This window comes from Capsicum annuum, chromosome 12, assembly GCF_002878395.1.
Source record: "Capsicum annuum cultivar UCD-10X-F1 chromosome 12, UCD10Xv1.1, whole genome shotgun sequence".
Taxonomy (NCBI): Eukaryota; Viridiplantae; Streptophyta; class Magnoliopsida; order Solanales; family Solanaceae; genus Capsicum; species Capsicum annuum.
In genome coordinates, this window is record NC_061122.1 from 9049428 (window position 1) to 9060316 (window position 10889).

General features: G+C 36.3%; 1 protein-coding gene across 1 annotated transcript in view; it reads right to left on the reverse strand.

Annotated features, from left to right (window-relative positions):
- Positions 1-4140: 4140 nt before the first annotated feature.
- Positions 4141-10889, reverse strand: part of LOC107851161 (putative metallophosphoesterase At3g03305) — a 10177-nt gene continuing 3428 nt past the window's right edge. Inside the window, 4 exon segments of the mRNA XM_016696087.2 lie at positions 4141-4642; positions 5529-5672; positions 5674-7083; positions 7701-7942. Of these exon segments, the coding sequence (XP_016551573.1) occupies positions 4523-4642; positions 5529-5672; positions 5674-7083; positions 7701-7942 (1916 nt within the window). The 3' untranslated portion in view covers positions 4141-4522.

The window sequence follows — 10889 nt, forward strand, 5'->3', positions numbered from 1 at the left end:
ATACTAAAACTTGATGGATTCAAAAGCTCTTAGCTTGCATTACCTTAAGTGACTCCTATGAACGCGTTAAACACATCATAAGCTCTCTTTTCACTAGGATACTCATTGTAAATGATGTACTCAAATATGAATTACAAGATTAGAGGTTTTACACATAAGAAGAACGGTTCATTTTCTAGTTTAGAAGTATATGGGGTATTACAATTATTAAACAATGTAGCACATAGACGTATATGTGGATCAGTACTTTGGGAATGTACTGAGCATGTGGGGGTGAATGCATAAGTAAAATAATATCTCAATGTTTATGTAAATTTGTAAAAGGATGCATGCTAAGTGTAAATGACTCATCTTGGCTCGAATAAAACTTGTACTGCAAAATAACAAAGCATGAGTATGTAAAGCATAAATAATCTTTGTGAGTGATAACACTTAGTTCTAAAAGTTGTACTTTTACACTTTCTGTTGGGATTTTCTTCTAACCGACATAGTGTTCTACCCATACCATCGGAATAGAACCTTATCTTAAGTGATCACTGACTTAGCCCACTATGGGAACTTAAACCTACGGTGGCTTATAGTTCTGGGGCATGAGACCTTGGAATCATAGCCAACTCGGTGCTAAATACTACTCCCATACTTATATGCTCAGACTTTTAGGAAATCCACCTTAAAATAGCACAAGGATTTGTAATGAAAATCAATTGTGTTTCTCTTTCTTTAAATCATAAATTAAATGAACAATGTGGATTCTTTATCTTAGCTTAGGATCAAAAGATCAATTTCTTTCTTAAATCCTGGTAAACAACTTATAAAAGAGGCTTAAGATCATAGTCTTCTTGAAATCTCAGAACTCATACTTGGGTTTAAAGCATATGTACTAAATTTTCAGAATTTCACAATAAAGCTTCATTCTCAACAATCATCTTGAAAACATTCAACAATACCAATTCACAATAAAGAGGTACGATTCATGATATAAATCATGCACTTCAACACGTAAATCACTTATAAATTCATAAAATCAAAACGAAGTAGTTTAGGTATGGAACCTAATTTGCAAATCATGAAATCTTAAGAAAAAAATAAGTTTTGAGCACAAGGATGAAAGTGGTATACTTGTTCATAACCTCACATACCTTAATGACGAAGAAATTGTGAAAAGATTGAACCTTTAAGCTTGATTGCCCAAACCCTAAGTTGTTTTTCTCCTCTTGTATATTAAATGATGAACTAATGATTTTGATAGGGTTAAAACATGTTTAGGAACTATTAATCTCGTGTAGTCATGTTTAGGGACGATTATGTAGTGTCAAATGACTTGGTTGTCCTAAAACAACAACAACAACAACAACAACAACAACAACAAACCCAGTATATTCTCAAAATAACTCAAAAATGGAGTTTATACACCACTTGGCCATAGGCTTTGCAATGCAAACTCTATGGAAAACATTAGGTTTTGCAGTGCAAACCCTATGGCAAACATTAGGCTTTACGACGCAAATCCTATGGCAAACATTAGGCTTTACGACGCAAACCCTATGGAAAATATTTTTCAGTGAACGTTTGCGATGGTATGGAGATGCCTAGCCATCGCCTAAGCTCTAGTTTGCGACGCCAACTTAGTTTTGAGGTCCTTAAACCCCCCCAACCCCCCCCCCCCCACAACATCAACACATGATCTACACTCACTATAGAGGTCCTAAAGATCATTTTAGAATCATCGAAAGGGTATTACGACTATGAGTTGCTACATTATCTCCTCCTTGGAATCATTCGTCCCCGAATGATACTGACTTGACTAAAATACTAAGAAAAGACTGAGATGAGGTACGGAACACTTACGAGTTGAATCATAACTTAATATCTGAATCTGAAACTAATGCATGATGCATGAACTGAGCTGAATTCGTAAATTGCATGAATGCGAATATTTTACCTCATGGAATGGCCTTACTCGAGAAACTTTGGGTAGTAAATAAGAGGTAAAGTTGTAAATCTATAGGAGCTTATCTTCTTGATTGCTAAACTGGATTGCAGGCCATATGGACTGGATCATACTGACTGCTCATACTTAAATGGAGTATTTTTTAACACACTTCTAAGAAATTCTAATACATTAAGGAGCAAGAATTTTGGGCATGATCTAAACAAGACATCTGACTAAGGAATCACAACACTGATACAACTTTATAGCATGGAGCACAAACATATAATTCATAAGCTAGGATAGAATTTCTAGGCTTTAGGCAATGCACTTCTTACTTTCAAGCTTAGTAACACTTCCCAAATACTCCCTCAACTATACTATTCTCCATAAAAATCATACTAATTTGATTCAACTTATAGTTCTCACATGGGCATTTATAAATCCATCTACTAATGTCTAAACTGAACTAAATCCTCTCACCATGATCAATCCTAACTCGAAATCACACGGTAAAACACGCCACACCATAATACTAATCTAAACCACATGATTCAATCTTCTATATCTTTTTAGAGATCACACCCTAAGCATAACATGCCTTACCACTTCACCTTGCTTTATCAATGCGATATGTGACGCGCCGCATTGCTACTTATCAACGCGAAATGCGATGCGCCACGGCCATATCACAGAGCCTCGCTATTTTGACCATCCAAAAAGGTCTCAAATCTCGCCCGAAAAATTCAAAACTTATCCGAGATGTGCTATCGACAACCCCGATCATGAATCAACTTAAAGATTTACATTCCGAGGTCGGGAAGGCAAGAAACTAACGCGCAATGCGTTCATCCACTCATACACCAACATGACATCCAAGCCTGTTGTTATAATCACATATGAACGTCTAAACAAACACCCATAATAGCATACTTCTCATATTCTCTAAACCTCTATCAACAACTTTCTTGCACTGTTCTTAAGAAGACATACCCAGAATTCTCAACTAATTATGACATATACCAAAGACTTACCTATTTCTGAAGACATTACGTTTATTATATTTAAACTTAAAGGGTGATATAGTAGACTTACACCTATTATTTATTATTCCTTAACCTGTCTGACAATAGTGGACAAGTATTGTTTGACGGAAGGAGTAATAAACATTCCCTCCATTCCTAAATAAGTACTTTGTTTTAGCATTGACACACACTTTAATAAACTACTCACTTTAAAAAATTAGAGATAATACCAACTTACCCCTAATTAAATTTATCTCTTTTTAATTTGACATTAATTAGTACTCCCTCCGTTTTGTTTTGGTTGGCCCTCTTTTTAAAAATATTTATTTCAATTTCAGTGTCCCTTCAATGAAATCAAGAGGATTTTAACATGTTCTTCCAATGATACCTTTATCATTAAATTACTAAACAAATTGTATGTACTCAAATTTATATTTTTGAAGCGTAATTAATAAGGTTAATTTGGTAAAATAACCTCCTAATAAATATTTTAAGGGGAGCGTCAAGTTAATAAGGGTCAACTATTTTAAAACGGAGAAAGTATATTTAAACTCAAAGACATATTAGAAATACAAACAACAACAAACCCAGTGTATTCCCACTTAGTGGGGTCTGGGGGGGGTAAGATGTACGCAGTCCATACCTCTACCTCTGATGAAGTAGAAAGGTTGTTTCCGAAAGACCCCCGGCTCAAGTCACGAGATATCATACAAACACATAGTACAGCACAGAAGCAGATGACATAACATAGATAACATATTAGAAATATTATAATTAAAATATTCTTAAAGTTCTAAACATACACATATTATTGAGGAACAAAATCATAATCCAGAAGAACACTTATAAAGGAATGAAGGGAGTAAATCAAATTATCCTCTAATTAATATTTTTCTTAAGAAACATATAAATAAAATATGTGACTAAGAGCTCTCCAATGTGCCTACTTTAATATGATGTATTTCATTTTATTAGAAAGTGCATGTACCATTTGTTAGACAAAAGAATATATATACATGCACTATTTTTTTAATGATGAATATATCCACTCTTAAGTCGCAAAGTTGTATATTTTCCCCTTTCCCTTTTAGTAAATCTCAAAGAGAAATTCTTACTTTTTAACTTTTGTTTTCCACTTATATACAATTCAAATCTTGCATGTGTGAAGTGATTATAAACAGAAGCTTAGACTAACCATTCTCTTTCACTGCTTTGTCAACTTATAGTAATACATTTACATGAATCTGAAGTTCTACATTGCTGCATTTTTCAAATGCTTGTAAAACTACGTAAAGATCGATGTCTTGTACCAGTATTTCAATGTCTAAAACAATGAATATTCAATGCTTCTACTAGTCTAACAACTGGAATTTCAAGAAATTCGTCTGGAGCCAATCAATCCTTTGGGCTAACCGCAACCTTTGAAGCCTTCGTGTTGCCCCTCATGAGATGCTAAATGTGATGTACATCTGTCGGTGAAGAAGCAGCGTTGAGGCCTTCTTACTAATAGGCCGGTGTACATTTCAGTCTGATGTATTGAACTTACAGAAGTTCACCTTCGAAAATTCTACTCAGCTCTGCTGGTTTTGTAGATGGTATAAACTAACAGGAGAGGTATCGACATGCTATAGATTGGGAAATGGATAAACGGATTCATTGCATAGGCTTTGATAAGAGCTCTGCAGTTCTGCATCATAACGGAAACAAAATTAGCAAGAAGGAGATCGGTCAAAAGCGTACAACAAAAAGACTATATTTATTTGAATATGCTGATCAAGGAAAGCTTAGAGTTGAAACATTATCATCTTGCATTGCTCTAAACGTATTCTTCTGTATGTTCTCCGGAAACAATGGATAGTTTGTTTGTATTGCAACTTACTTGGAACAGTCAGGAAGTTGTGCACTCCAGAGGCAAATAATAAGGAGGATATCTGATACGGGCAAAATGCAATAGTGGTTGAATAGTTTATGAATGGAAAAGACGTTGGCAGAATGTAAACCTCCGTTAGGTCCTGAGAACGGATGTTTTTAAACACGATCTTCTCTTGTATGTCTGACATAAAAGTGACCATACAGAGTATGAAGGCTATTGAGCGTTCCTCTTTTTTTTTCCCTTATAATGGTAGTGTCCAGACCAGCTTGTGCGCACATCAACTAATTCCACGGGATACCTTCCACCTACCACCAACAATAAGTACGAGGTAACTCTATCCACCAAGTCTAGAACAGATGGGAAGAAATCACCTAGTCTTTGTCTCTGTTGGGATTTGAACCTACGAATGTGGAAGTACTTTCCCTAATTTGGAAAAGATCTGGCTTATTGATACGAAGGATGTACGTGATTTCAAATGAGTTCCAAAAGATAGAGAAGTAATCCACATTGAAACATGTCAACAACCAGTTAGTGAAAAGTAAAGAGCGATGGAAGAGCTATGGCGGTATGGCCTACGGGAGTTCAGAAAAGCAATGATCTTCCAGGATTTAAAGAAGGAAAAAGAGCATTTTGTTTAAGAAAAAAACCACTTTAAATTAAGAACAAAGATAGATATCAAGCAAATCGGTTGAAAACTTACCAAGAAATGCTTCCAACAAATCGCCAAAGATATTAACAGGAGCATTTTTCTAATCCATCGCCTATGGAGGAGTGTCAGCGTCTTATTTCTTCCACTAGTAGGTGCGGATACATTATACTTCACCAAATAATCATCTTCTTTTTTTTGCAGAAAGAGCTCGGAGATGATCTTGGAATATCGCCTTCTCAGCCACCAATGCCCCAATTACAATTATTGTAGGCAACACTACAAAGTAAAGATGGGGAAGAACTACCACCATTATATCTGGAAATCCATGATAGACCACCTTTTCCTTCTCGCTGAATCTCAGCACCCAACCCCTGTACGTCATGTATCCCCTTTCTCCTCCTTTGCTGAAAACTTGGCCAGAAAGCCAAGGACATAATATGAGGTAAAACAAGTAAGAAATTATCGAGAACCAAACAAGTGGAAGATTGTATAGCTCCGATGAGATCCACGCCACACAAGTTAGCAATCCTTTATTTCCAACTAAATTCTTGTAAGTATATTGCTTCCTTAAGTACACGAAGATAGCTTTTGGAAAGACGAGGATGGGAAGAGTTAACAAATAGAAAGACCACAATATTGGGTAATATAAAGCCTCCCACTGACATCCCATCACTATAAACTCTTTCCAGTTCCATGAAAGCCTAGCACGAATACCGCCAACAGAAAATGGTCTTAGTTCAGTCAAAGTTGACCTGCCTCCAATATCAACTGCTTCTATTTGCAACAAAAATCTCTCAGGAGATGGATCTTCGAAGGCTTTAACGTTCCAAAGACATGTATAAAGGTTCCCCCTAGATGAAGCATCCTCACTTCTTTGCATAGGAGTGTCCAAAACCAAAACGAGATTTCCCGAACTTGAATCATATATCCTAGCCACAACCGATACAACTGGAGAAGAAGAAAATACAAGAGCTCTGATGCTGTCTAGGTATAAGGAATCCATCTTGCACTTGTGAAACGATCTCTCCAAAGTATAGCGAGAGTCCAGAGGAAACGTTGGCAATATAATAACATTCTTAGCTCCCAACTTGAAGTCAACATCAACAAAAGACATCCATCCTCTATCAATGGCCACTATGCGCATTGCTCTACTTTTCCTCCAGTCACCCATTTCCCACTCCCAGAATTCTTTAAATTCAGTAGCCCCATCCGAACAAGTTTTCGAATAATTCGGAAGTGATCCATGTCCATTCAACTGGACAAGATGTTTAGAGCACAAGGGATGTTGATTTGACTCATGATGCCTCTTTAAATTCTTACCAAACCTTGTATGCAGATGCCCACATAAGTAAGCTGACAAGTTATGCACCAGAAATGTATCTTTTAAGGTTCTTCCAGAATGTGATGCTGCAGAAAATGAAAGTGGGAAATGCCCATAAGCAATCTTGATAACTGGTTTGGCGGGTTGAGAATCTAGTACTGAGAACTCAGAGCTTATTTCATCTAATAGTTGATCAGTGGGATGACCAAATAGATTTGTTGGGCCCCTCAGACCTAAAGATGTAACGCTGTCAAATCCAACGAACTGAATACTGCGTTCACCAGTCTGGATCATAAAGCACATACTTTAAAGAATGATAAAATGTTGATAACAAAAAGAATTACATAAACACACGCTCGCATCAATCCAAAAACTCAAAATTCAATATTAGTGCTCAAGGGAAAAAAAACATACATGACTATATGCTATAAGAAGGCTTTTAAAACCAAACAATTCTATTCTGAAGGCTATGGTGTCTAAATGATCATGGTGATAACTTTGCCAATAATTACATCGATAGTGGTTTTTTGTTTTGGAAAAATTACATTAATAATGGTTACGACAAGAAAAGGAAAAAAATTCCAACAGGCGGAATCAAAGAGATTAGAATAGAAATTGGCTCGCACTCTTAAAATAGAACTCATAAGTATTTCTTCGATTGTTAAGATTTCCTTTAAATAATTTGTGATAAATCCATACATGGATTTTACCTCTTCCTCAATGTCCATGTCACAATTTTACACTAACTTGCTCCCCGTCTAAGAAAATTCCCAGGCCTCTTTTAACACATTTGGTTTCGTATGAGTTTCACTTGAAACGGGACTTTATTGGCAGCTTGAAAGATAAAGAAAAAAGAGTGTGTATAGAACAAAAGAAGCTAACAGGTGAGATCTATAACAGACCTGAATGGTGACACTATTGACCAGACCACTTCTTTTTAGCTGCCCATTAATGCTATACTTTGAGTAAAAATCAAATGAACCTCCAATGGCCGGTACACCAAATGTATCATGATTTCCTCGGAGATCATAAAACACGTTTTTCTTCAGTCCACTCCTTTTAATGACATCGTCCAGGACTTTCTGGTATTCCAGCCACTCCTCTTCATCTTGCTTCATTGTTAGTAAATCCTTGCTCTTCCCATCTGGTGACAGTTGAAATCATCAGTCATTTACGAGCAAAACAGCATTGAAACATCTTATTCTTTTTCAAATACTTTATTCAATCACCTTGTGGAAATGCAATACATCTAACAAGCATCTGATAATTTACAGGTGCCTTAGCGGTCAACAACAAGAACCATGACGTTAAAACATCAGAGATATACTCTAACCAGTGCTCACTAAACTCAGTTATGAATCAATCTTGAACGCAGACTAATTAAAACATAGATTTTGGTTGCACAACTTCACCTTAAATTCTACAATTACCTTGTTTGATAACTGACATAGTACTGGATACAGAGGAGAAAAAACAAAACTAAGCTACTTTTGCAACTACATCATAGACATGTATAATCACATCTTAAAAAGCAATATCTTGGAAACATTACTGCCTTGTAAAACTGAGCATTATATAGACACTATAGCCTTTATTTTTTTTCTATATTTCAATCAATGTTCTTTCTTCTTTACTTCACATTGATAAAGATTCATCTTTTTCAACTGGAAATTGAATAACATTTTAGCATCTGCTCCAACCCCCTTACCTCCCCCTTCCACGGTGGAAGTTCCACACCAATCAAACCCCACCAACGTCATTTCCCAACGCAATAGTTTTGAATAAACAAAAAGGACAAATTATTTTGTCCTCTTCCTTAATTCTCCACTAAAATACCTCCATAGCCATTCTCCAACATCAACAAAGTTGCTTTATAAGTTAGCCTTTGACCATAGGTTCTGGGAGTAGATATTGAAAATTTATCTTCAAATATTTGTTTGGTCTTGAAATTTTTCAAAATCTGATCTTTAAATATTTTCATTGGATTTTCGAAACTTGCACTCACAAAACTTGATATTTTTTGGTCCTCCTTTTCCTAAATTTTCCACTAAAATGCCTCCATAACTATTTCCAGCATCAATAAAGTTTGGTTTATTAAAAACCCATAAAACCCACAAATCACATTTTCCAACCCAACATTTCCAAGAAACAAAAAAGAACGTATCTTTAACGTATCTTTTTCGATAACTGTAGTGTCCGGGCTAGCAATCACGCAATCCATGGGGTACATGCCACCTCCAACCAACAACCTAAGTTGGGCGGACTCTTCACTTTTGATGTCGCACCCGTGTCAAATTCTCCAAGAATACACTACTTTTGGAGAACCCGACACGTTGTTGACATTTTTAAAGAATCCAAGCAGCATAGCCCGCAACATTTACGAGGTAGCTTTGTCCATCAAGACTAGGACAGGTGGAAAGAAATCACCTAATGATTTTGTCGCTGCGGGGAATTGAACCTGAGACCTCACGTTTCTCAACCCACTTTATTGACCACTAGGCCACACCCTTGAGTGCGGGAAAAAAAGAACACATTTTTGGTTACCCTTTTCCTTAATTTTCTCATTTCCAACATCAAAAAGTTATTTTAACACAAACCCATAAAGCCCAACATCAAATCCAACATAACATAGAAAAAGGGAAGCCCAGTGCACTAAAGCTCCCGCGATGCGCAGGGTCCGGGGAATGGCCCCACCACAAGGGTGTATTGTACGCAGTCTTATCTTGCATTTCTGAGGCTGTAATTTCAAAACAAAAAGGAAGTAATATAGTAAAAATTTGGGGAGAAAAAAGTAGATTTACTACCAGTAAGATCACATTGAGGAAAACCAAAGAAGGATTGATGATGGTAAGAGTAGGACCCATAATATTGGAGAAGTTAAGAGCACATTGAGGATGATGAACACTGAAATGAAGATCAGATAACTGAACTACCCATTCTACATCTTCTGGTCCTTCTTTTAATTCTATTACTTCTCTTTTTTCTTTATTCAAAACTTCAGCTGAACTATAATGCAATTCAGCTGGTAGATTATTACCAGTAAGATCACCAATTACATTTTCCAACCCAACATTAACGAGAAACTAAAAAAAAACATATTTTTGGTTACCCTTTTCCTCGATTTTCTAAGATATTATCTCCATAACCATTTTCCATCATCAAAAAATTGTTTTAAAAGAAGCCCATATATCCAACTTCAAAATCTATGCCAAACAGGAGCTAAAAACCCATAAAACCCACCAATCACATTTCTTTTTGATAACCGTTGTATCTTGAACAGTTTACGCGTACCTCAACTAATTCCACGGGATATCTGCCACCTCACATCGGCAATCGGCAACAGGTACCAGGTAACTCTATCCAACAAGACTAATAAGCGCGTTGGGGGAACTCACATTTTCTAACCCAACGTTTCCAAGAAACAAAACAGAACACACTTTTGCTTCCCCTTTCCTTAATTTTCCACTAAAATCCCTCCATAACCATTTTCCATCATCAAAAAAAAGTTGTTTCAACACAAACCTATAAAATCCATCAATCACATTTCTTTTTGATATTCGTGGTATCAGTGCCAGCTTGAGTGCAGCTCGACTAATTCCACAAATATCTTCCACCTCCCACTAGCACCGGCAGCAGGTACTAGGCAACTCTATCCAACAAAACTAAGAGAGTTGGGAAGAAATCACATTTTCTAACCTGACATTTCCAAGAAAAAAAAACAACATTTTTGCCTCCCCATACCTTAATTTTCCACTAAAATCCCTCCATAACCATTTTCAATCATCAAAAAAAAATTGTTTCAACAAAAACCCATAAAATCCATAAATCACATTCTTTTTAATAACCGCGGTATCCGTGCCAGCTTGAGTACAGCTCGACTAATTCCACAGATACCTACCTACCTGCCACCTCCCACTAGCACCAGCAACAAGTAACAAACGTACCACGTAACTCTATCCACCAAGACTAATACAGATAGGAAGAAATCACATTTTCCAACCCAACATTTCCAAGAAACAAAAAAGAACACACTTTTGCTTCCCCTTTCCTTAATTTTCCACTAAAATCCCTCCATAACCATTTTCCATCAT